This window comes from Pseudopipra pipra, chromosome 21, assembly GCF_036250125.1.
Source record: "Pseudopipra pipra isolate bDixPip1 chromosome 21, bDixPip1.hap1, whole genome shotgun sequence".
NCBI lineage: Eukaryota > Metazoa > Chordata > Aves > Passeriformes > Pipridae > Pseudopipra > Pseudopipra pipra.
The window spans coordinates 6,368,963-6,395,728 of record NC_087569.1 but is presented as its reverse complement, the minus strand read 5'-3'; the positions used below and the strand labels follow the sequence as shown (position 1 = coordinate 6,395,728).

General features: G+C 42.1%; 2 protein-coding genes across 8 annotated transcripts in view; both read left to right on the top strand.

The window, feature by feature from the left end:
* The first annotated feature begins 127 nt into the window (after positions 1 to 127).
* On the top strand, positions 128 to 16,712 carry INPP5K (inositol polyphosphate-5-phosphatase K). Of its 4 annotated transcripts, none has more exons than XM_064677400.1 (13): positions 128 to 302; positions 2,751 to 2,858; positions 3,534 to 3,642; positions 6,463 to 6,579; positions 6,901 to 7,073; positions 7,683 to 7,794; positions 8,321 to 8,430; positions 9,021 to 9,047; positions 10,724 to 10,916; positions 11,151 to 11,288; positions 11,794 to 11,877; positions 13,068 to 13,172; positions 14,213 to 16,712. In XM_064677400.1, the coding sequence occupies exons 1-13, from the start codon at positions 268 to 270 to the stop codon at positions 14,327 to 14,329; spliced, it is 1,428 nt and encodes a 475-aa protein (XP_064533470.1). In that variant the 5' UTR covers positions 128 to 267; the 3' UTR covers positions 14,330 to 16,712. The 4 variants fall into 4 exon arrangements, with proteins under 4 accessions (XP_064533470.1, XP_064533471.1, XP_064533468.1 ...); XM_064677398.1 differs by lacking the exon at positions 128 to 302 and adding an exon at positions 321 to 2,532; XM_064677401.1 differs by lacking the exon at positions 9,021 to 9,047 and having other exon boundaries at positions 130 to 302.
* Positions 16,713 to 19,543: 2,831 nt separating this feature from the next.
* The window catches only part of MYO1C (myosin IC), a 54,928-nt gene continuing 47,705 nt past the window's right edge, over positions 19,544 to 26,766 (top strand). Inside the window, exon 1 of one of the 4 annotated variants that reach the window (XM_064677372.1) lies at positions 19,544 to 19,715. In XM_064677372.1, the coding sequence (XP_064533442.1) occupies positions 19,641 to 19,715 (75 nt within the window). In that variant the 5' untranslated portion in view covers positions 19,544 to 19,640. Of the gene's footprint in view, positions 19,716 to 21,508; positions 21,607 to 21,759; positions 21,935 to 22,021; positions 22,335 to 26,766 lie in introns of those variants that run through there. The other 3 variants (XM_064677371.1, XM_064677370.1, XM_064677373.1) reach the window with 3 other exon arrangements.

Sequence of the window (26,766 nt, the reverse complement as noted above, 5' to 3'; positions counted from 1 at the left end):
TCCCGCCTCCGCCTCCTTTGTTTTGGGGGTTTGGATTTTGAGGGGGGGGGAAATGGTTCCCCTCGGTGCTGCCGCGGGTCCTCCCGCCCGCCTGGGGGCGCCCTGGCGCGGCGCTGTCCCGGCCCCGTCACGCGCGCCAATGGTGTCGGAGCGCTGAGGGCGGCGCGGAGGCCGCGGCCGGGCCGGGCCGTGTGAGGGGACCCGCGGGCTCTCCGCCGTCCCCTTCCCCGTCCCCTCGGCAGCGCTTCCCTGCGGGAACCCCCGGGCATGGAGCCCGCTGGCCCTCCCGTGAGGGAGCTGAGGTGAGCGGTGGGCGCGGAGGGGCCGCGGGTCTGAGGGCAGCTCCTCCGAAAAGTGTAGCCAAGCGGTTACGTAAATTAGCCGAGAATTAGCGAAACTTGTGTTTGTGCTTATTAGCCCGGGGGGGTGTCACAAAATTGGCGGCGTTGCGCAGTCATATGAAAGAGAGGAGAAAAGCTGATTTTCTGGTTTGGGAGGCCGGTGCTGGGGTGGGTCAGGGAGGCTTATGGGGCATTGCGGGGTCCCCGGGGCTCCCCAGAGCCCTCGTTGTGTGTAATGAGGGCACGGGCATCTGCGCTACATTATAGACATTATCTGTCCCTAACGTACCGGGCGTCTCGAACTTGTCGCTTTTTGTGAGGAAGAAGGAGCTTGAGTAGGTCTTCGGCTTCTGCTTTCACAATGTTTGTATGTTTTGTTTTCCCCCTGTCAGTAAGCGATGTCCTGTAGGCTCCGTTCGCTACAGAAACCTGCTTAGAGGCTAGTTGGGTGACTGTGACACGAAAATTAAAAACACCAAACCAACAAAGACTAGCATTTGCTCAAAGATCCTAAAAATCATCTGAAGGTGGTATTATAAACACTCTGACCCTAAAAAATTATCTACTGAATCATTTGAGGAGTCGGTGACTTAAATAACTTCAGTACGTTGCTTGTATTTAGGACAGTGTTTGCAGAAAGTGCACTGAAGCTTTGCTCCAGTGGGACTGGGAGCTTCCAGGATGGTTTCATAGAATCACAAGATGGTTTGGCTTGGAAAGACCTTTAAGATCATGTCCCAAACCCCTGCCATGAGTAAAATCCTCCCTGTGGTACAAGCTGTGTTTGTGACATCAGGTGGAAATGGGCATCACTCAAATCCCCCCTCCTGACTGTGGGCAGTGCTTGTATGGCCCCGCAGTGAAACTGCATAATTAAGGATGTTCTTAAAAATTTTACAAGTGTTTTTGCTTTTGGTGTAAATTCTGCCCCTGCAATCTGTGTTCTTACCAGTACTGTAGTCACTGGGCACTTTGAAGAATTGAATTTCTGTCAGTAATGACTGATGGCTTCAATATTATTTCAGTTTTGTTTAATCAGGTAATTGTCTTACAAAATTAGTAACTGGAGAGTGTTCCCAAGTGATACTCTGATGGCAGAATTAGATCTGCAGTGTACCTACATTTTTTTTTCCCCTATAAATTCATTTTAGAATAGCTTTTGACTGACTTCAGCATAGTCTTACGAAGAGAAACTATTGGTGAGGGAAATTATAGATCATTTTAGTGTAATATGCAAGGTCACTTTCCAGCTCTTCCACATATATTGTGTGTCACCTTGAGCTGATTGGGGGATAAAAATACAGCCTTAATAATGGATGTATTGGTGGGATTCACTGTTTAATTATCAGTGTTTATAAGGTCCTTATAGGCCTTTAAGATGGATGGAAAATTAACATTTATTGTATTTTTAAGTCAGTCTGACATGTAGCAAGACTGATGGTTGAGTGAATCTCTTTTTATAAGCTCTGACATTGAAATCACCACCTTGTAAAGAAACCAACAGACGAGTTCTATGACCTGCAAATGTTTCTGACAGTGCTCAGGAGGAGCAGTAACTTTGCTTGGTTTTGGTCAGAAGTTTGTATTTTGGGAGCCGAGGATTATATTTCTCTTTGCCTACAGACAGGCACATGATCGATTCAAATCAACAATAAATTCTTTTAAATCTCGAGCTTATATAATTAAACCACATTAAATCTATTATGAAGAAACAATTCCCTGTGTGTGGTAGGACGTGATTGCAGCTTTTGTAACAACCCAGTGAGCGCGGTGGCAAGGCCAGAGGGGTTTTTTTTTCCGGCGTCGCTGCACCTACATTTGTCCTTTTGTGTTAGAAGCTATGCTGAATTCCACTTGGTTTTTTTATGCACTTGGGATTTTAATGGGCCAGTCCTTCCGAGGGCAGGTTTGATTTTGAGCAGATGGCATCCCTCAGCGGCGAGGATGCGCCTCAGCATTGCGAGGGGCTCTCCCTGAATGATCTGGAGAGCCTGCACAACTTCCGCAGCCGCTCCGGCAGCGTCGGCAGCACCGGCTCCAGCGGCCGCCTGCAGCTCCGGCAGAGGGTAGCCCACCTCATGGCCTGTGTGGAGGACGTCAGCTCGGACGACGAGATCCACAAGGAAGTGTCTCGCACCCTGGATGAAGCTTTCCTCATCTGCGGGAAAAAGCTGAAGTGGCAGGAGTTCAGGTTTTGTTCCCCCCCGGCTGGTTGTTTCTTCTGGCGGCGTTGGGGTTTTTCTTTCAGGCTTAGCTGGCAAAGAGGTTTCTGAGTGATGAAAAGTGACAGAAAATCTTTCTTTTCCGCAGGCAGGGATTCTGTGGGGAAATCAGAGCGTTCTTAGGGTTGGTTGCCTGTCCACGCTTCAGTTTTAGCAATGGTTTTGTGTGATTTTTGTTTGTTTGTAGACTACACTTAGTTACCTGGAACGTGGGCACAGCTTCTCCGCCTCCCGATGTCACCAGTTTACTTCAGCTCAACTCACTGGGCCCGACTATGGATATGTACGTTATAGGGTAAGTATATATTAAAGAACTTGCTTTGTAAGTTTATTGCAAAACTGCCAAGTCTCAACAGGTTATGGTCTGTTTTGGGAGGACTCTGTGATGCGAATCACTGTCTGGGAGGTGGTTTAACACTATCACTACCAGAAGGTGAAGACTAACTTAGTCTAACTAACAGAGTACTAACTGACAACAAAGGTGATTTATAGCAGGAGAAGCTTCTCTTCTTTATGCTGCTATTTTGTGACAAAACGCGGAATATCTTTTTTCTAAACAGACAAAATGTTTTGGCTGCTGTTTGCTTTGTTATCAGGTAAAGGCATGTTCATTTTGATATGACAGTTATGCAACATTCAGCATGTTTTAAGGAAATTAGTGCAAGCTTATTGGGCGTAATCTGCCATTGTGTTTTCCAAACTTTCTTGAAATTTTGAAGTCCTGACAGGTTATTTATCATATCTAGAACCTGAAACTCTGCCTTCATGTGTATATAAGCTCCTTTAACTTTGTTTTTCTTGGTGTTAGATGTGTTAGACCTGTGGGTGGGTTGAACTGCTTGTGAGTGAGAAACTGAACAGCAAGAAATTTCTGACTTAAGCTTAGGGTGTTGTGATCTGTGTTCTGCAAAGGTTATATGAATTGTGTTGAAACCAGCTGGTACAGTGTGAATAATTGTGATGTATTCAGCTTACAGGAGGTGAACTCAAAAATCACCAATTTTCTGTCTGACTTGGCATTCGATGATCCGTGGAGCATTTTTTTCATGACTGTATTGTCTCCCTTGGGATACATCAAGGTAATTATTTACATCTCTTCAGTGTCACAGCGCTGCAGGAAAGTGTCTTTCCCAGCTCCATTCAGATTTTCTTTTCCTCAAACTCTCTATAAAGGATTAGTTGACGGTGTTTTTTGCAGGTGTCAGTCACTTCCACATTTATTAGAAGTGATTTGTCATCACACTTGTGTTTTCCTGTTTTGTTGATAAGGGCAGTTTTCATTTTTCTCTATTAATACTAGTGTCCTTAATTTTAGCAGTAAAAACTGGACATGTGGTTTTTCATGTCTCATTTGGAATACTTGGGCAGTTTTGATGCTTTTGCAGCTCAGATGACACACAACAAGAAGCTGCTCAGCTACAATGGCAAGGGCAGGTGCTGCAGAATCATGTGATGAGTAGAAATACTCCTGTCTTAGTAAGAACACACTCTCAAGGAACAGAGCCATGAAGATTATTTAAAATGAAATGTGATGTGAACTTACACTCAACAGCATATCTCTTCTGGCCACAATATCTCTGTCTGTCTCTTGTTGTAGAACATTTTCTTGCTCTGTGCAATATTGGGGAACTCCATTGTGATGTTTCTAATGTAGTCTTGCACTATAAATATCCCAAGCAATGGCAGTGATTTTTGTTAAGATTGCTAAGGTTCCTTTTTCTTTTCTTTTTTTTTCCAACTTGTTTGCAGGTGAAAATAAATTGCATATATGTAAAACAGGATTTTAGTGGGTATGTGTATTTATCTGAGGACTTCAGATTTGGTTGAAGACCTACAACATTATATGGTAGTTTGAAGGACAAGATTTTTGGGTAATATCTGGGGCATAAGACCAGCTAAAGTGCTGCCTATTTTAATAGTGGAAACAATAAACATAGGAGGATATCCTGAATTTCTCTAATAAAGAGAAATTAAAAGCCTTTTGAATGTTGTATTGGTTTTCTAAATCAAGCATTATTTCAGGGTGATTTTGTTGAGATGATTGTATTATCTGCATGCTAATCAGACTCAGCAGTCGTGCTGTTATTTTAATTGTGATTAAACAAAACAAAGGACCCATTGGGAATTATGAAAAGGAAGAAACCCACATTGTTCATTCTGGTTAAGTCATTGCTGATAAACATTCAAAATCTGGCTGTGGGCTGACATTCAGGCCCTGCATACAGACAGCTGAAAGAATTCCTAGTGGTATGCCTGGCTGATTTTGAATTCCAATTTATAAATGTGGCAGTTTGGACACACTAATGAATGGATGCTGCCACCTAATGGCTTTCAGCAGGACTGGATTAGCTCCAATAATAGGAGGGAGCTGTCAGGCCAGGTCATAATCAAACAGGCAGCAAGGAGAGGTTATCCTAGGACTTAGCCAGGAGGGGAGGAGCAGTTACCCCTTGGCTGACCTGTGACGAGGTTGGATGTAGAGAGGTGGGTGTCATCCTTGGGACTTTATGTCCCTTCAGTAACAGGGTCTGTTTTCCAAGTGTTAAGTTGGTCATAGTCAATTCTTTCACCATTCACAGGATCATGTTCCCTCTGTGCAAGGTCTTTGCTGGATTTGGCTTTTAAGTGTTTGTGGGACTAGTGCTGGTTCCAACAGTTGTTGTCTTGCAGTGTTCAAGACCTGGAGAGAGAGGTGGTTTCATATGGATCTTGAGAAATGTCTGGGGATTGGCCACAGCAGAGTGAAGTAAAGCAAATAAAAATGGGACTGGCAGATCTTGGTATCTCATGAATGCAGTTATGGAGAGGAGAATGGTGGCTACTGAAATATTTATGCATCATCTAATAATTACAATCCATCCCTTCAGTATACTGTTTAATATTTTGTTGGGTTCAAGGGCAATGTGAACATTGACATATATTCTGAAATCATTTAATTGTGTAGATATGGAGGCAAGGAAAGGAGGAATTCCGTTTTAAATTTTGGGCTGAATGTATGTACTTCTCCAGCAGTTGTATAGTCAGTGTTGTTCTTAACAGGAGGCTTTATTTTAAAGTAGGCTTTTTCTAGGTTAACCCAGCGTAAAATTGAACTACAATTAATATATTTCAATGCCTGTATTTTAAATTTAAATTAATTTAAAATCATTAAACCAAACACTTAAAATGAATTTTTTGTCTCATGCCAGGAACATTGTAAAGTCCATAACTTTGTAATGAAGGGTATCTTTATTAGACTATTTCCACACACACACACACAAAAACCCTAAACCACAAAAAACCCCCGTGTCTTATGTGCTCCCTGAGTGTTGTTGCTTTGGAAGTGTTTGGTAAATCAGTTTTTACAGGCACTGCAGGCAGGAGTTGCTGCCGTTTGCAGCTCATTGTTTTTGCAGATGTCTAGAATTACCTGCTGTGCTTCTTAGGTGTTTTAGTGGCATTTAAAATGTTTAATGATCTGCTGAAGGATGATTCAGTTTGAAAAACTTGCTGCTGTTGGAGGACTTGTAGGTGTGAGCTATTAAGATTACAGGTGAAAAGTCAAGGATTTGGTTCTTCACGAACAGGATTCTTAAAGATAGAGACAAGAGGCTGGGGAGGCAGAAGCAAAGTCTTTAAAGAGGTTTGGGCAAGGTCAAATTCAGATTTGTAATGTGATGTTCCAACTGTGTTAATTAGTTGAGGGATTGATCAGATTTGTCTATAAGCAGGGAGTGTGTTCTTCACAGCACTGGAACGTGCCTGCATTTGCTGTGTCCCAGGATCAAAGCCACGCTTGGCGAGGGAACTGCATGACTTCTGCTGTGGTGTTCTTCACCTAAAAGCTCCTATGGAGTAAACCCAAGTCATTCCAAATGCCTCCCTGGAAATGACCATTCCCTCTTTGGTCTCTCTTCCAGCTCTCCTCCGTTCGCATGCAGGGGTTGCTGCTCCTGACCTTTGTGAAGCACATCCACCTGCCCTTCATCCGGGACATCCACACCCAGTTCACACGCACGGGCCTCTATGGATACTGGGTAAGGAAGTGCCTGAGACTCGGTTGCCCTGGTCACTTATGGTGGTGTGTGTGCCTCTAAATGGTTTCATGCTGGGAGAGAGGAGATGGGGTTCAATTAAAAATTTATAAACTGACAAGCAGCGAGACTCGTCTGTCTGAGCCGTGTGTGCGAGTGCACTGCACAGCCCATAATTCTGCTCGTTTATTAGCTGACAGGCAACAACTTCTGTAGGATGAAATTGTATTTATTTAAACCTAAATAGCAAGATTTAGGTGTTAACAGTTACGTTTGGAGGCTCTGAGTGTAGGTTCAGGGGATGTTGTTGATCTGCCGCCCCAGGGGAACAAAGGAGGAGTCAGCATTCGCATGTCCCTCTACGGCCACACGATCTGCTTCATGAACTGCCACTTGCCAGCCCACATGGAGAACACGGAGCAGCGACTGGATGACTTTGAGAAAATCCTGGAAATGCAGTTTGAAGGAGAGAATATCCCAAGTACCTTGGAGCACGAGTGAGTTGTTCACCCACTTGGTGTTGTTTGTATCTATTATATGGTGAACTCATGCACTGAAGAGTTTTGGGTTTGGAGTTTTTCATCCGTCATTTTTATTTTAAGTGTCCCTTCAGCCTGAATCCTGGGGGGAAAAAGATAACCTGAAAGGTGGAGATCTGTTTTACAAGGCTGTTTTCTTCCTGTCTTTAATTACATAAATTAGTTAGCATATAGACTGTACAAGCCATGCAGGAAAGCTTTAGAAAGCCTGTTTATACCAAAAATCCTTCTGATTGCTGTTCAATGTTCAGAGATGCAGATCATTAGGAGGCTCAGGAGAAGTTAATATTCAGGCAGTAATGAGCAAGCAGCAAGAGAGCAAGGGACTTAATTTACTGCTTCAATTACTTCAAATTTTTGGTGTAGCAGCAGGTTGTCCCTGTGTAAGCTTATCTATAACTACTTAATGTTTGTTTTTAAGCTGTTTGCATTAAGTAATATAAGTGATTAGAGCACCTAATTAGCATAATGGCTTTTATTCTGTTGAATTCTTCCCTTGTGCTAGTGGATTCCTATAAATCTTCCTTGGTTTTTTTGCATTTATTGTTTTTTCTTCTTCTTCTTAAGTGTTCTCTTCTGGTTTGGAGATCTGAACTTCCGGATAGCAGACTATGGCATCCACTTTGTGCGGGAATCCATCAATAACAAGCGGTACAGTCTGCTCTGGGAAAAGGACCAGGTGTGTTGCCTTAGTCTGGGGGGGTTGGTTTGGTTTTTAATGCCTACAAACACAACATGTTAGTTAATGTTACCTCTAGAGTTTCTAATTTCTTTCAAAGAACAGACGCAGAGCAGGCATGAGGTGGAACAGGTCTAGCTGTTCATTCTCTCCCTTCTCTCAGTCATAAGCCCCAATTAATTGCCAACTATTTCTGCTTTTGTTTAGTTTCTTACTTTACAATGCTTGTGTTTGACTGGAGCTTTCTTAGAACTTCATGTCTTATCAGTTGTTCCTCACCTTGATTTCTCCTCTTCTCCCAAGAATTATTTTTAAGAGAACCTTATTCTGAAATTTGTTTTGAGTAGAATTTCCTCAAAACTTGTAGACAGATCATGTTCTGGCAGTAACAGAGGCACTTCTGAATTTACCTTTCCAGTTATGTTGTACTGACCGAGATGTTGAATTCTTGGAGGAGCTTTCTCAATCACCCTTTAAGCTCTGCATTTTAAACATGAACTTTAAAAACTACTTTTTATTTCTGCAGTTAAATATGGCCAAAAAGACAGAAGCATTTCTTAAGGAATTCATAGAGGGTCCTTTGCAGTTTAAGCCCACCTACAAGTTTGACCTTTACTCGGATGTGTATGACACAAGGTAAAAGCATAATAAGATGAGTTAAGATGTGGGATATGGGGGTGAATGTGGGCTTGGTGAAATAGCACTGTAGTAAGTAAACCTGAATTTCCTGGAGGTACTGGTTGACTGGGGCTGTTGAGCTACTCTGTTAGGCTTGTTCACTGATCAAATCTGAATAAATTAATATTGCTGGCTGATGAAGCTGGAGTCTGCTGATTGCATGAGGGAGGTAGTGAAACAACCCAGCTTCCTTTTTGAAAAGACTGGATTAACAGAATAAATGAGCACTTGTTTAGGCCACTTGTATTTTGTTGTTTACGGCTAAAAGTGCCCACTGGTTGTCAGAAAGGAGCAAAAGAAAAAGAGTAATTGTCTGCAATTTTTGTTTTCCTTCTCTGTTTAAGCATTTTATTTGGTATGCTGGTATTTGAAAGTTAATGTAAATTTGTCTTCACTGATTATTTTAAGTTGAAAATGTAGTATCTTAAGTTTCTGAAGTTTTTCTCTGATGCTAAAGTTTGTTGTTAAGTATTAGTCTTATATTTTAACAGGAGGATAAGTTCCTGTCCAAACAGGGGTTTTGTACTGATCTTTTTCTTTACTTCCAGAGAACAGAAGTCCCTGTTTTGGTTTAAGTAAGAAGAGAACTTTCTGAATTTTGTAGTTTCGTAAATATTTCAGAATCAAAACAAGGCTCTTTTCTGAGCTTTTGATTTGATTTTTGTGAAATATTTGAAAATCAGACGACAACTGATTTTCTTTAGGGACTTTCTGAACCTGTCTGAAAGCTGTAGTGTTATCTACTCTGCTGTTGCACTTAACATTGGATGTTATTCCTTTATATCCAAAGACATTTTGCTCCCTAATTGAGTGTAAAGATATATAATGAGACCAGCAGTAAATCCAGTTAACAAAAAAGACTTATAATAATCCGAACCCAGACATTCTACAAATGATTCATAGCCTGGTAGTCTGTACTGGCTCATTTAAAGAACAGAAAGTGTGCTTACACATACTGTGTGTGATCTGCTGCTGTTCAAGCAAGTGGAGAGACTTTGCTCAGATGGGGGGAGATCAGCAGGCTTGAGAAGTGTGCTTTTCATGAAATCCACAGTGTTTTGTTACTTTTTGATACTTTTTCAGTGTGAATTTTGAGGTTTTGTTTCCCATCTAATCTGCCATTTTCTCTAAAATAGAGAGTGTATTAACTTAAGCTGTTTCTTTGGTATTTTCTTGCACAGCAGAGCAGACATATGGCAGCTCATAAAGATTTCTGTCGGTTTATATAATTACTGGAGTAAGTGGGATAAGGGCCCTTAGTCATTTAAAATCTTTCCACCTTACTAAAGGTGAGTCAGACTTGCATATGGGAAGGGGTAAAATAAAAATATGTTGAATATTGAACTAAATGGCATTGGTTTTGATATTCAGAGTTATTAAACTGACAGTTTTCCTTACACATCCTGCTCATTAACTGTTATAACTCAATCCAGTCCATTCTAATTCCTCTTCCATAGGGTATGATCTTTTCTCCATTTCAATTTGAAGTGACACATCCATACAGAGAAGTTGCTGTTAAGTCTTCCTCCCCCTGCAGAGGGAACCACGGAAGGCTCATGTCTTCTGTTGTTACTGATATGGAATAGGAGGAAACTCTGCATTATGATTGCAGTTTGATGTACAGCACAGTTGCAGGCACAACTTTCTTGATCATGGAATTTTGAAAGCCTGTTGTTTTAAGACCTGCAATGCAGGCTGGTACAATTTAGAGGAACTCTTAAATAAAGCATTGCTGTGGCACCTGTGATTACCATAAGCTACCCAAGTTTGTCCCCTTTTTTTGTTGTTAAAAGAAACTTGTCCTCAATCATCTTGAATAATTTTGAACATCATTCACACTCTTCTACATATTCCTTATGTTTATGCCCTCATTTCTCAGAATATCTATAGATTTGAAGCTTGGGGCAGTTGCTGTATTATCTCAATGTTCTTGAATTTATTTTTTTTTTTAGGAGAAAGTATCATTTCCTGTATGAAGTCGACTAACCCACTGAAATGCCCTTCTCCCCTTCATTTTACTCCTCTTTCAGAAGCCCATGAAACTGGTCTGTGGTTAATGGAGTTCAAATTGAGGAAATGTTGGTTGTAAAGCATTTTGAATAGAGCTGTAAAATGAAGCTTGAATGCGATTGCCCTCTTTTATTGACACGTATCTGACTATCTTTGAACTCTGAGTAGATTTTGCACAGCATTCTTAGCTTTTGCCAACTTGTTTTTCTCCTCATTTCACTTTTACCTTGCATTTTTGCAGTGAGAAGAAACGAAAGCCAGCATGGACTGATAGGATTCTTTGGAGAGTGAAACATCTCTGCCAGAATGCATCAAAAGAGGGCGAATTCTCTGAAGAAGAGCAGACAATTTTTGTTACTTTGAATAACTATGTCAGTCACATGAGCTATGGCATCAGCGACCACAAACCTGTTACAGGAACATTCGGGCTTGAGGTGCTGTCCCAGTTATGTTGTTAAGAAAAAGTTTGTTTTGCCAAGTGTTACCTTACAGAATCTGGTTTTCTGAACCAAAATCTCTGTTTCCTTCTATTTATAGTGAAGGCAGCAAATCGGTGTCAGTTTATTTCCGCTCAGTTAGGAGTCCCACAGCAGGTGTGGCAGAGAATAACTTGAATAACTAAAAGAATGACAGAGTTGACTGACTTTAAAATCTGTTCTTTTGCCTAGTTGAAGCCTCTTGTCTCAGTTCCTTTGGTCGTGCTGAGTCCTGAGGGTGAGTGGAGTGCAGAACACGATGTTATCATCCGCTACTCCGCAGTGCCTGAACTCCCCAGCAGTGCTTGGGACTGGATTGGGCTCTTCAAGGTAATGTTCTCATATCATGGTTCTTCAGCAAAGATGGTGAATAGGACTGGAGGAGGTAGTTGCTAGTTTTAGGGCATTGTGATTCTTGCTAGTGCAGAACTCTCTGATTTAGTTGTGTCTCCTTGATTACCATTAATTTCTGTGTGCTGACAGTTTAGCTCCATAGATGTGAGTTCTTTCACACCCTTAGATTCTCTGCTAAGATACTGTGGTGATTTATTTAAATAAAATGTTAAAGAAGCTATGGAAAGGAGTTGTCCTCCCCTGATGTCTGCAATTCAAGAGATTTATGTAGCAAAGAAAGAACAAAAATAAGTTAGTGGAAGGGTGAGAGAAACAAAATTTATGTGCGTGCCCCTAAAATGTTTTTGTCCTAAAAGTGCAGTGTCCTAAAAGTTTTAATTATGTCAGTGAAGTAGTAAACAGCTCTCACAACTTTGAGTTTTCCATATAATATGCTTTTTGTTTCCTTCAGAAGGCTGATGGTTTGCATCTTTCTCTGCAGGTGACTTTCAGGCATATGAATGATTATGTTACTTATGCTTGGGTAGAAGATGATGAAATCTCTTCTAACAAAGACAGTAAACAAGTAAGTCAGTTGTATTTCTTTCTAATGTAGTTTCCCACAGAGTAGCACTGAAGGTCTGTTTGTCCCATATCCTCTGGGGGGTTCTGTATCCTCTTTCCCAACTGAAGCTAACTGGGAGCGATATTATTGTTTAAAATCCCTCTTCCTAATTCTTAGTAATTTTCAGGTAGTCTGGCACACTTTCTCAGTGTGATCATATAGCTTAAGGGAATTGATGAAAAAGCTATTTATTCCTGTAGTGACTTTTCACTGTACTAAAACTACTGTCATTTTATATTTTGATCTGTTTCTGCCACTGCATTAAGTAATGGGGCATTTTTTCATCTGATTGTCCAACTTGCTCAATGTATCCTTAGTATTTATTATTTTGGTTACAGTTGTAAGTATTTACACAGTTAGTTCCAGGTACCTAATACAGCTCCAGATTGAGGTTTCTTAGACTTTGTGTTTTGACTACTGAATGTTTTGGTCCTTCTTTAAAAACTGCTGTCTGTTACAAAGCTTGCTAGTAGTGATTACCTAAAGTGATTGAAAACAAACAAACAAAACTTATTTGGAATACAGATGGTGTATTGCCAGAGATATTTATCTGAACAAACAGAAATTAAAATTTAATTTTGGAGACATGGCGGGTGCAAGGATGGATAATTTTCCAGACAAGGGAAAGCAGTTATTTCACATCAGAGATTTTGTAAGTTAGCATCAAGTTTACAACAGGAACCCAAATTGTATTGTGTAAATACAAAGCTTAGAAATCTGAGCACTGTGAATGTTGTTTTAGCAGGACACTGTGGGGTGCAGTTTGGGGACGGGAGTGGTTTCAGGACCGGAGCAAACCGAGGTGGTGCTTTGCTCTGCTCGTTGCCACCAGGAGGCAGCTCGGCTCCCTCCCTGCTGCTCCCTGGCCTTGTCCTGTCCCCTACAACCACTCTGGGCTTTTTCTTCTCCCTTCTCACTGAACCAACTCATCTTGCTAACACGGTGAAGGATATTCCTTTTCCTCCTTGACTTAGTTTTCAGATGGTTTCATAAGTTATTTCTGTCCTCATCCTTTTTAGTTTATGTTTTAAAACCTGCTTATAAATAGTCAATACTGATTTTTAAGGTGTCCTGAATGGCAGAGACTGATTTTTTGTAAACTTCTTTTTCTGTGGAAGTTGCTCATTGCCTGTTCTTATTCTTGTTGCCAGGTTTACATGAGTGCTTCAGAAATACCTACTATGGGAGGAGAATTTTTGCTGTGTTATTATAGCAATAACTTGCAGACAATAGTTGGTATCAGTGAGCCTTTTCAGGTAAGGTATTTGGAAGCATTGATTAGTGTTGCTGTGATCTTTTCAGTTTCTTTTGCTTTCACATGCATCTGAACATAGATGTGTGCAACTGTGTTAATACTGGAGGAGGTGGCAGCAGAAGGAATTCTAAAAATTATATGTCCTGGCTAACATCCCATAAAAGAATTTGCTGATGTGCTAAAAGACTCTTGAGTAGCTGTTATGGCAACACATAGCAGTGAAATAAGACAGGTTTCTTCTCTCTCAGCTTTTACTTTTGGAACTTCAGGCTCTCATATTAGGTCCTAGTTTCTATAAAAATGAGAACTCAACTGCTGCCCAGTTTCTGGTAGATTATAAGTGAGCTCTTTGTGCTCCATTCTGTGATAGATTTGCACAGAAGTGTTTCCTGTATATTAATCACTTGAATTTGGGAAAGACAGTACAGCTGGAACTCAAGTTAATTGTTTAACAGGCTTCATTTAATTTCTGAAAGGATCACTTAACCTGCACAAGCAAGGTGAAGTGACCAAGCATTGCTGCTTCTACACAAGCGCTGTTTTTTCCAAAATAATTTTGTTTGTGCATAATTTTCTGTGCTGTCATAGCTGTGCTAATGTGTCATGAAATGATTGAAATAGAAGTTCTGCACTGTTGTTGGGTGAAGGGGTTTTAAAAGACTGTGGAGCTGCATTGCCTTAGGGGATACAGTAATGAAAGTCACTGGGCTGGCTGATATATCTCAGTGCTACTGTTCCTGTTTTTCTCTCTGTTTTGGTGAGAAACATGGCAGTGTATTTCTATTGCCTCTGAGCTTAATATCTACCAGAGACTCTGCAGGATGGTTGTCAGTTGGACATGGATACAACATCCAATATGCCTTTCTTTTTGCATGACACTTAATGTTTTGGTATCAGTTTAGTGGATTTTTACTAGATTTTTAAATTTTCTCAATTCTTAGCAAGTATGACAGACATCTTTATGTAATGGTATATTGATAGTGCAGAGCAAAACGGTGGCTTTGAGTTGTTAATTTATTTTTTAATTTGTTTTTCTCCCAGATTCTGCCCAGCAAAACTTCAATAGAAAAGGATTTGACACAGGAAGAGAACAGTTGGATGCAGAAACCTGATGATCTGGAATCACGTGATGAGTCTGAAGACAGGAAGGGCATTTAGTGGTCCTGATTCAGGAGTCAGATGATTCTTTATATCTTAGTGATTGTAAGCTTTTACTCTTAGAAGATGGAGTAAGACAGGTAGGATTGTTCAGAAACTTTGTAAGCTCGTGGAAGATAATTTATTGTGGAAACAGATATTTTTATTATGGGGAGAGTAACTCTCTTGCACTGGATGAGAACTGTAAAAATAGCACTTAATGAATGCTGTATGTTTTAAGGTGATAGACATTTCTAATACAATGATTTAACCTAAGGAAGTTGCCATGTTTAATAGATTTTTAGGCTTGTTCCCTTTTTTGTAGAGGATATTTTATTTACGATGCAATATTTACTATGCCGTAACCACTTAATAATTGATTTCCAAATTTTGAGTTTAAATGAAGTTATTTTAAAATATTTATTAGATATGGCCAGTTAGCTTGTTTTGAAATTTTATTTGACCTTCAAATGTAAGCTAATTACCTTTTGGGAAACATGTGTGACAACAGGTCACATGAAAACAAAATCTTTGGAGTGTGTAAAGTCTCCTTTGGTAGATCCTTTCCTTCATGCCTTACTGAGAACTCTCTGTAGGATTTTCCGTTTTTAATTTTTCCAAATTGAAATACATTTATCAAAATGTATTTTTCCTGATTTTTTTAGAAATTCTTCTTTTATAAAACAATTAAGCAATTTGCCTATTGCCTTTCTCCCCCTCATTAAAAAAAGTAAAATGACACCATTTTTATACCAGTCCCTGGCTCGGAGTTGACCAGGATCCCACAGTTTCTGAAAGAAATGCTTTAGCATAGGTGAGGAGCCCATGATTGTGAAGAATTTGGCATAATCTGTGCTATAAAAATTGTAAATCTCTTCCATTTAGAGCAATCAGTCTTAAAAATTTCTGTTTTTCAAAGGGTGCTTAGACCTTAATACATCCTGTGCACTTGAGGGTGGAGATGCAATAAGAAACTTCATGTACTTTTAGGAACCTGAAAGGTAGTTAGCTTCAGAAATGGTTTTGTTTCTTGATGAGGAAATGGAGATATTTGGAAAGGATTGGAAGAAGCACCAACATTCCACAGAATCTGAGACTGCAGTGCTGGAAAAGAGCACTTGTGAGTCTCCCATGTTACAGACACAAAGCTTCCAGCTACCTACCATGTGTGGTAAGTAGAGTTAGTTACTAATCACTGTCTTGGTGGTTAGGGATGGAAAAGAGCAAATTTGGATCAAGTGGAAGAGCAAAGGATGTTGGTGTGTTTATGCTGGAATGCTGCTTCAGAAATGAATCAACTCCTTTTTGCTCTCTTTCTCAAAACCTTATTTTTTTCAGGGTTGTTTTGAGATAGAAAGTTAGCACCTTGGTGTTTGTTGGGCGGTTACTGGCTTGTATCATTCACTGTATAAAATCTTTTGAGGGCCAGGTGTCTTTGTATGCTGTGGAAGCTCTGACATAGGTTATCTGGTTAGGTAGTTGCAGTGGGGGTTAGGAACACTTGGCCTCTGTAGGTTTTAGACATATTCAGCTTAAAGCTTGGTGTTGGGAACTGCTCCCAGTTGTGAGTAGTGAGGGCAGGTTCAGAGGATACTGTGTTCATTGCCTGGATTAACACTGCCTCGAGGTTTACAGTTTGTACATTCCTGTTACACTTTGGAACAATATTAGAAACAGTTTTCACATTTGTACCGGTCTCGCAACAATTTGTTTTGCACTGAATCTTTCAGGTATGTGACTTCTCATGGCAATTAGGGCACCAGACAAATCCCTGCTGAATTGCAATAACTCTTGCAGTTCTCGAGTTGTCCTCTGTTTCTGATTTCACTTGTTGTAACCATTACCATACTCCATGCAAGGAGATTCTGTGGAGAGCCCAAAGAACAGTGGTCTTTGAATTCCAGACCACAGCTGGTGATTTATTGTGGACCAAGATCCAGTTTCTTCCAAGCAGGGTGCATCTGCTGTTCAGGAGCAGCTCAGAGGGGGAGCCACGCAGCCGCTTTGCTGGGGCGAGACACTCGAGAGCCTTTCTGTTGTGTGGGAGCTGATAACCCTCTGTCACTGGACACAGAAGCTGCATTTTGTAAACTAATCCTTTGAACCACAGGACTTCACTGAAAATGCCCACGGCAGCTGGGATTGGAACTGCTTGTTAGTAGGATGCTGCACAGAACTGTACTTCTTTCTTCAGTATTATGCACACAGAGGCACTTTTGTTTACTACTGTTACCTATGGTAGCTTTTCAAACTATTCCATGACCTGTAATGATGCAATTTCTGATGAAATTTATCTTTCTTAAAACACCTTTAATTGGATGTTATAATCACTGGAAATGTTTTTATACTCATGTATTTTCTTTTCATGTACCTCTAAAATAAATCCTGGCAGTGAAGTGTTGTACATGGCCTCTATTGATTTGAGAATGAGCATATTGGTTTGGGTGGGGAGGATTAATTTGTGCATGGTAACCTTTCTCCAGGAAACTTTGGTCATGTTTGATGCACAGATACAACAGTGTTTTAGAGTGGAAATCAGTCAATAATAACATGGTGTAGGGCTTTGGGCTGCAAAAGAAGGGTAAGGACAGATGCTGTTTTTCTTTTGGATAAAGCAGATTCATCTAATTTTTTTTTCCCCTATTTCAATGAACCCAGTATTAAATGAACCTGTCATTTTGCATTTCTGTCCCCCTTACCCCACTGAGGAGGGTTTGGTATTTTCCTTGTAAAAATGCACAAACACTTAAATTGCTTTCTTAATTTTTAAGAACAGGTTCTTCTAATTTCACTTTTTCACAGAGAATTTTTCACGGTGCGATTAGAGGTGTCATTTTTGTCTTTGTGAGAGATCTGCTTCATTATGCTTCATATTTTAAATTTTGCATGTTTTAATATAAATTTGTACTCGAATAATTTCCGTCTACGGGTAACTTTTGATAATTCCCTGGTGTTAGAGAATTTATTTAAAAATAGGAAATATGTCTACCAAGGAATGTTGTCCAGTATAGCCTCATTTAACTTCCATATATTTCTGATTCCTGGCTAACCCCAGGATGTGCAGTGTATCATTGCACAGAGATAGTACAGCTCTGTGTAAACAGGAAATATTTCTAAGATGTCTTGCGTGTTTGTTAGACCCTAAAAATACGTTCTGATAAAGACTATTGTTTCCACTACCACTGCTTCCTTCTCTGGTCTTGGACACCAAGTGACACTCAGATGAACTTGTCTTAATTAATATACTGCAGTGAAAAGGCCAGTTGAACAAAGCCTGAATTAGTTATTCCTTGAGAGAGGAAACGATCTCTTTTTTGAGAAATCTGCATTACTGACAGGAAACTTCCAATGTCCCTTTCAGCCCTTGGATATAGGGATTCACTACTGGAATGTGATGGAACTGAAGCAATTTCTATGCAGTGCACAGTTACTCTGGAAATTAATCTGCTCAGGAGCTTCACTGAACTTGTCTGTTTAATTGCTTCAGCTTGAGAAAAATCATCGATTTGTGCGTGAACATCCCACCTCTCTCTCTTACAGTGGACCTGTCATCCTCCACTTCCAAGGTCTCTGCAATCAAAAAGAAATCTCACTTTGCAATGAAATTAGAAAGTAGCAAGAGAATTCTGTTCGGGAACATTTGAGCACAGGTTGGAAGAATCACTGGAGGAAAACAGTGAGAGGAAATGCAGAGGTGCAGGGAAAATTCAGAAAATAAGAATATTGGCACCACAAAAGGAAGAAAAACAGAATAGCAAACATTTTAACCTGCTAACCATACTTTGAAACTGGCAGTTATTAAGTACAGACATCAGCCCTGGTAGGGAATATTTCAGGATTATTTATCAAATACCACTTTCACTGAACTGTGTTTTCAGTGTAGTTAAAGTGGTTTTACAGTGAACTGCTTGAGCTCAGCAAAGACCACACTATGTTCCTCTCTTCCCTTTTCTATTTTGTTCTTACAATTTTTTTCTTCAGCTTCTTTCTACTTTCTTTATCCTTTTCTTTTTTTTTTCTCTTGTCACTGACTTGTAGCCCATTTTCAAAAGCTTTTCTGCACATAGTTCTGGTATCAGCATCAAAGGAGCCATTCCAACTACACAATTCTTGTGTTCTAGACAACTAATCCTTGTGATTTCTCTCCATAGGAAGGGGAGAAAGGACAGGCTGGGTATTGCTCCATATGGTGGGTTTGTTTGGGGAAGTGACAGTGATGGGGTTTTTTTTTAAATGTGATAAAATCTCTTTTTCAGTAGAACCCTGTATTGGCAAGTAAGTGCTCAAGGCAACGATTGTTGGAGTGGAACAATCTTGTGTGTAACAGCTAAGGGAAGCATAAGAATGATTCCAGATATGAGACACAGAACAGTGACAGGCTGTTTCTTTTCAGCTGCTGAGCAGAGTGGTGTTACCTGGATCTGATTTGGAGTGGCCAGTGGTTGTTAATCTTACTAACTAGGTAGGTTTTTTGGCAAGCATTATCCTTTGGACTTGGTTCTTAGTACAGTTGAAAATTCAAAATTGGCTCTTCCAAGAAGATAGAAGGAATTACCTCCTATCAGCAAGTCTTAAAATACCTGAAATTTAGACTGATTTCCCCCCCCATCACAGGTGGGATATCTGCATCTTTTTTGGAGGGGTGTATGAAGGGAGTGAAAGGTCTGGCCTCTCCATTAATGGATGGCATGACCATTGTAAAGCTCTGTAATTGCACTTAAACCGGTGTTCACCAGAGGATTTTTCTCATATTTGTAGTAGGAATTTTTGTGCAGTACCGTGCAAGTTAATTTCCTTTGTCATGATTAGTTAGCTACTCAAGGACTCAATTAATAATGATTTTGTTCTGCAGCAGTTTGCAGAACTTCCTGTAGTTACCATGGGAGCAATCAGTATTTTCTATTGCTCTGCCTCTTGGAGGCAAAGATGAAGAATTTTTCCTACATAAAATCTCTTGGTAGGTTTTTGAAGTCTGCAGTGTGACTGTTTCGTGCTAATACCTTGAAACAGCATCCGCAGCGACTTGACTTGGAATTCTGAGTCCTCTGGGAGTAAAGTGGAACATCAACAAAGTTGGCAGCAATAAACACAAGCATAAATTTAGGCTTCTTGGAACTGTCGTGGCACATTGTAACCAGTGGAAACTAGTCTTGAACTTAATTGTTTCAGCTCACACCTAACCCTTAGTATAAATACAGAGGTTCATCTTTTCCTCTCACAACAGGGCTCTGAACCAAAGATTGCAGTTAGTCAAGTTCTGCTGCTGCTGCTGTGCACTGAGATCAGAACTGTCCATAAAGAATAGAGAGATTTCCTGGCTTCCCTTGGAAAAATGGAACTGCGGGTTGAACGTATCCCTACAGGAGAAATCATCCGCGTGGTCGGTCGCAATGGAGAGCACAAGACTGTAAGCCTGGCTTTTCTTGTTCTGTTTTCCCCTCTTGTAGTGTTAGTTACACAATAACCAGCTCAGTTCTGAACTGAGCGACTCCAGTGCAGAAATATGAGGGTTTGCAAGACTGGTTGGTCCTTGGAGTGACTGTAGCTGTGTTGTGAACAGTTTTCCCCTCCCTAGGATGGAATTAGTAGCAATGAATGTTCATATGAAGTGACTGTGAGTTTAGAAAATTGTTAAAGTGTACTTCCTGTTGAAATACTATAGTGTAGCAAAGTTGGTGTGACTTGCAGTTGGTGTTTGGCCTGGCTGTATTAATTCTGTCGTAATTCTGGGAGCATTTTCAAAGTACAAAGGAAGGGAAAGAGCTTTGAAGAGAGTGTTTTGATCCTCTTCAATATCAACTGTTTGTACTGTCACTGGGTTCATGCCCTGAATGTTATAGGAAGGTTCACACTCTGAAAATTCAGAGTTGAGGGACATATTAACAGACTACTGTGAATATCTCAAGGAATCGAGTATTCTGTTAACTTGTGACTTTTATTGACTCGGGTTCGGGGTTTGTATGTAAGCAGATGGAAAATCCATGAGCTGATTATTTCTGGTTTGATGTGGTAGATGTGAACAGTTAAGAAAGACACAGTACTCCTCTAAAAATACTTTCCATTTTCTTGGAATGAACAGCCATTCTGTGTGGTTTGCTTCAGAATATTTTCTAACTGGATTTATATGTTTTTTAATTAAAGGAGTCTTTAGAGAAGAAACTGTAAAAACTATTTAAAATGTTTATAAAGTAAAGTGCAACTGTGAATTTATATCTCTCTGTCATAGGTGCTTAAAAGCTGTTTAACAGATCTTCAGCTCTGGTAGAGCCATCTTGTACTGAAGTGCACATCTATGCATGTTGCTCCCTTTTCCTTGCATTGTCTTTCTTGTGACTAATCTAAAACTCGATCTGAAAATTAGCTGAGACATCTACTGTGTGTGGTTACACAACTGTCAGGTAGAGACACTTTATTCCACAAAAACCTGAGAGCTCTCTCTGCCTTGTTGGAAGAGGAAATAGTGGCAATTCTGGTGTTGTTTGGTTTTCGGTAAATGGTCCTGAAATGTTACTGACTTACTTGTAGTGACAGTAGAGGACACTGGCGGGACTGAATTGTCTTTCCTAGGGGGAACTGTTCCTTTAAACTTTATCCCTAATAGCACGTGCCAGGGTCCTGGGGGAGACATCAGCGAGAGAAAAGGTATCAGTTCAGCTTGCTAAAAAGTTGCAAATACTTATTAACATGCCATAAAACGGCAATTTGCTACTTTGAGATCAGCAGCCTTGTCTGTGCCACGTGCTGTCGGGGCTGCAGGAATGACCAGAGAGAGGCAGTTTCTGATGTCCTGCGCTTTAACAGAGGCTTTAAAGACACTTTAAACTGTTGCAGCAGTGGCAGGGGCAGAGCTTCACTGTTTCAGCTCAGTGCGGTTCAGCTTGTCGGGAGTTCGATCACGTGCAGAATTTCCCGTGGATGCCGAGGAAGGCTGCCTGCGGTATTTCCCACCTGTGTGGACGCGGATGAACCATCAGAGGGGACGGTTACCCGAACTTGGCGAAGTTCACTCTCTCTTTGGGGGGGGGAATCGCTCCGGAGCGAACTTGTCGAAGGCGCGCTTTTGACGATGCCCCCGCACAGCAAAGCGGGGCGAGGAGGGGACGGCGGGACTGCCCTTGCGGGCGGCGGGGCAGCGGTGCCCGGGCAGGTGAGGGCGGAGCGGGGCCCGCAGCCCGCATGCCCGGCGCTCGGACATGCTCACTAGCGGCGCGGCGCGGGCTCCGCGGGCAGTCGCCGCCGAGGCGCTCGCGGAGCCGCCGCAGGGCCCCGAGCCGCGCGTCCCGCGGCGCCCAGCGCAGGTGAGCGGGGCCGGGGGGGCGCTCGGGGGTGTCCGCGGCCACCGCCCGGCCCCTCCTCGGCGGCACCGCCGCTCTCGGCCACATGGCTCGAGGGGGCAGCGGAGGGGAGGGCAGGGCGGGCAGCCGCGGTTTGGCCGTGCCGCTCCCCCCGCCTCCCCCCCCCCCACCGGAGTCGGCGACCTTCCCGGAAACTCTAAAAATTTCCACGGAAGAAACAAATGAGCGTTTGAGAGCCAGCCGGCATCCTGGCGGCGGCACGGCGCGGGCTCCGGCAGCGCCGAGCGGTTGCTCGCTCCCTCCCTCCCGTTCCGTGACGCCGCCGACTCCGGTAACGCTTCCCCGAGCGCATCCCGAACGCCCAGCCTGGGACGGGCGGAGCGCTCGCGTGGGGAGCCCGAGCGCGGCCGGAGCCGGGCAGGGTGTGGCGGGGCGTGCGGCTGCTCCGCGCTGAAACGTGGCCGTGGCACGGCCGGGGGTCGGGGTGTCTGCCTTGCCCTGCTCGAGAGCGGCTTCCTGTACATCCCTGACTTTGAGTTACGGTTGTGTGCGCGCTGCTGATCCGCCCTGCTGTGCATGGCACTGACACTGACGTTGGAGGAATTCTTCCTTCTCTGCCAGTGCTTGCACAGGTGCCCAAGAGCACTTGGTGAAGAGATCTCGCTGTATTTAGCCTCATTTTACAGGTGGAGATGATGTCAAACTCCGTTCTACTTCAGCTTACACCACAGGTCTGAATCCCCTGAGACTCGGAGGTCCCCATCTCTTGTCTTCTTCCTATGCCAGTTTTTCCCAGTTCTGATAGACCTGGAGTTAATTGCCTTAAGCGACAGTGATTCTTGGAAGGAATCTGACTCTGCCTGAATGAGCAACTCGTTCTAGTAACTTGAATTTTCCAAGTAAGCTGGCTTGAGCTGCGTTCTTGTAGTTGGGAGGATTACAGAGGAAAAGTGATTCTGAGATACAATACAGAGATTATTCTGGTATTTAATCATTCTCTAACAGTTGCTGGAGGCAGAAGGCTTCTCGAGAACTACTTGTAGATGGCAGCTGCTTAGTTTTAGAAAGTGACAAATGAGAAAATATCCTTGGTTGGTGGGACAAGCCACGAAAACAGAACCACATCTTAGAGTACTAGAGAAGAAAGGCGTTTTTCTTTCGTCTTCTTTTGGGGCAATAGACAATTACCAGTTGTCAGCACCTTTTCAAAAATGCCTAAGGCTTATGGAAGTGATGAGTTCTTAATTTTTACAGTAGGCCCTGATATGGCAACCACTGTCATGACACTTCAGGGGTTTCGGTTTTGATAGTGGATATAATGTGTTTTAGGGAGGGGCTGTGTAAATATGAATCTTGTCTTCTGCCTGGCAGGGACCAATGGAGTGCTAGACTGTGCACATGCTCTCCTAATTTATCATGGTATAAAGGGTAGATATATTTTTTTAAGGAAAAAAAGATGTGAATCATAGTATTATAAGGGAGTGAGAGATCCCATGTGACTCAGGATCCACAGGGTGTAATCTCTGTTCTCTTTTGCATAATTAATAGCAAAGAAACTTGTGATTGATGGTACAGGATTTATAATAATTATAAGAGAACTTATATAGATCCTAACAAAATGATTCAAGCTAAGTAGAAAACTGGTTTTTAATTTATTTTTTTATTTGATCTGAGTGCACTGGAGTAAGGTCAGTAAAGAACTGGGGGCCAAGAATGCTTTATAACATTACATATGGTGTGTCTTTCTATGAAAAAGCTCAAACTTTATGCAGAGGTAAAATAATCTTAGTCATGCTCAGATATTTGGGATTTTTCTATCGTTTGTAGTGTCATGTTGCTTATTACTTTGTTGGGAACCACATGCTTTCTAGGAACTGGACAAATTCCTCTACCCCTGTCAAAAGGGACAATCTGCACCAAATGCAGGAGAAACAAACTGCAGCAGCTGCCACAGTCCCAGAGCAGTGTTTAAACTATTGCTCTGGTGTTTCAGCCCACTGCCCCCTCCCTTGGCCCAGTGCTCTTACCTGGCAGGTTGGAGTAGTTCCAGCATGTAAAAATATGGAGAATCACTGGTCTAGAGCACTTTGCCTCCCAGTTTGGAGAGTAATGAGTGAGGGCTGTTCACAGGGTGCTGTCAGATAACCAATACTTTCTGTAGGACAAATTTATATTTGGGAAAATATGATGTGTTACTGGTGGGGAGGGAACTTAAAAGTGCAGTGGATTTTCCTGAGGTTGGTGTGTCCTACTGCCCTTTGTAAGCAATGCAAACGTAACTAAATCACTTGTCCTTTCATACAGGCTAAAGAACCCTTTATAAAGGCTCATTTGTGTGTTTCTAAAATGCTACTGCAGGGAAAACCATCTGTATTGTGCTTTGCCTTACCTGTATCAGTGACACTCAAATGTGGTTAACTTTTCAGAACTGATCCAAATCAAAGCTGAGTAGGCAAAACAAACAGGTGATTTGTCTGCAGCTGATTCCCAGCCCAGCTCCCTGTGTGAGCACACCAACATCTGCACAGAGGAAGGAAAGGCTGGGATCAGGTGGGGACAGCAGTGCTTTATGCTGGCAATTGTGGCATGTGTTTGTCTTTTGTCAGGGCCCTTCCTGTGTTATATACTGCTTTACTGCTGTGTAACCAACCCCTGAGTGATGTGGTTGGCCTTGCCTAGGATTGCTATCCCTGGCTTCAACAGAAACCATACATCTAACCTTCTATCATCTCTAGTGGGTGAGGTTTGCATGGGTTGTGTTTCTCTGAGATTGTGTAACACAGTTCCTTTTCTGCCTGGAGGGAGCCACTGGTGCTGTGCCTCCTGTGCCTGGATTCAGTGATCTCTCTGCTGGAAAACATCCCACTATATATTTTGTACCTTCCTCTGCATATTTCTTGTTGATGCATTAGTGGGGTGGGTGGCCAGCTCTTCCCAGAAAGCATTAATAAAGCAAGCAACATAAATAAACCTGAAAGGTTAACAAAGCTTGTTATGGCAGAAGGTTCTGAGTGGACAAATACCAAGTAATTTGTTGCAACTGAGTCATGTTCTGTGGGGGAGGAAGGTCTGGTGTTCCTTGAAGCCCTGCCCTACCTTATTTAAATATTTAAACATTTAAATACTGCAAGGAGCAGCAGGGCCAGTACCTTCTCTATTACTATATATCTCCGGTGTAGCCTGTGCTATATTCAATTCCTGTCCTGGAAGGTGATAAAGGTTGGTATTTAGAACTCCTGTGACATTCATGCACGCATGGATAGCTCTCCCTGGCAGTGGTTTTTCTTTGGAAAAGCTCTTGGTCATGTGTGAATGTCCAGCTAAGCTGTGCTTCCCTGGGACACTCACAGCCCTTTAACCGGTGCATTGACCTTAGTCCAGCTTGGCCCCCGCCCTTCCTGTGATTCAGTTCAGCAGCTGATAATAAATGAAGGTAGAATTTAGCACTTGGCAGTACCTTGGGAGCACTGCACTGTTTGCCTTCCAGGCAGTGAGGTCCTGGAGCTGGAAGGCACAGCAGGCTGCAGTCACTGGGAAGTTCTGTTACTGAATGGGCAGTGTCATTGTCGGTGGCAAAGAATGTCTTGTCAAAAATGTGTTGTGATATTTGCCAGGAAGTGGATAGTCCATGAATGACTATAAAAAGTCCTCCCTGACACAGTTATGATGGCACTCAGCCCGCTGGTTGGATGCAGACTGGGCCATATAAGCTGTAGCTGTTTTAAAAGGCTGTGCCTTTAAATTTATTTTGGTAATTTCTTTTGGAGGCGCTTTTCTAGAACAAGTTTACCACAAAGTTTGCTACGGAGATGATGAAGGGCCTAGAGGGGAAGTCATTAGGAGTGGCTGAGGTCACTTAGTTTGTTCAGCCTGGAGAAGAGGCTGAGAGGAGACCTCACCACAGTCTGCAGCTTCCTCAAGAGGGGAAGTGAAGGAGCAACCAGTGACAGGACCCGAGGAAGCTGAGTCGGGGGAGGTTTAGGTTCGGTATCCAGGGAAGGTTCTTCCCCCAGAGAGTGGTCAGGCACTGGAACAGGCTCCCCAGGGAAGTGGTCACAGCCCCAAACCAAAGAGAGCTCAAGGAGTGTTTGGACAACACTCTCAGGCACATGGTGGGATTGTTGGACAGAGCCAGGAGCTTGACTTCGATGATCCTTGTGGATCCCTTCCAGCTCAGGATATTCTGTGATTCTGTTATTTGACTCTGTATTTCCTTGTGGTGCTCATATATCTGACCAGAGACTTCACCACAGAGACGTGCTCCTGATCTCAGACAGTGCACACTGGAGGCTGGAGAACAGCCTTTGCAGTGGGTTTAAGACTGCAGGGAAGCCTTTGTTCCTTAGCAGCTGAGGCAGTGTTTCATTAGCCAGAGTGATCCCCGGTGCCTTATGCCAGCTGACAATCACCAGGTGTATTTGGCCATTTTACTAATGAAGAGAAGGATTATGGAGGGAGCTGTAATTCAAGAGAACAGTGTTGTCAGAGGATTTCGGTGAGCTTACAATTGCATTTTTCTTCATTATCATATACTCAATATTTCATGGTTGTCTTTATGTCTGTTTTCATTGCCACCTGCTGCCTGGTCTGAATGGGATATTCCTGTCCAGGAAAGAGTCACTTTTACTTTGGTTATAGTGACAAACTGAGAACAGAAAACAGGGTAAACTCAGCTCTCTCACTGTGCATATTGTTCATGGCTGAAGGGTCCAGTTAAGTCAATGTCCAATTATATAATGAAGAGATAGTGATCTGTGTAGCCTTTTAGAAAATTAAATTCCACTGAAACAATATAACTGGAACTATAGAAGTAGGAGGAAAGCTATTTTCCATTCTGAAGCAGACCTTTGTGTCGTGTTGCGAGTTGGGTTTTTTAAACTCACTAACAGTAACTAATAACTTGTACATTATACAGCCCACACTGAGTCATTGTTTACTCAGGGAAATGACTTTCAACAGCCAGACTTGTTTGCTAACTTTAATAACTAAAATATGCAGTTCTGTGCTTTACAAGGCAGCACACTATAATCAACATTTTTTTTAAAAAACAAAAGCTGATACATATTTGCAACACTGCACAGTGTTGCTCTACAAGTAAGGCCTCTGCAGTTCAGGTTTTGGTCTGCAGCAAAGGCTGAGGTGTCCAATGGTGCAGTTTGGAGA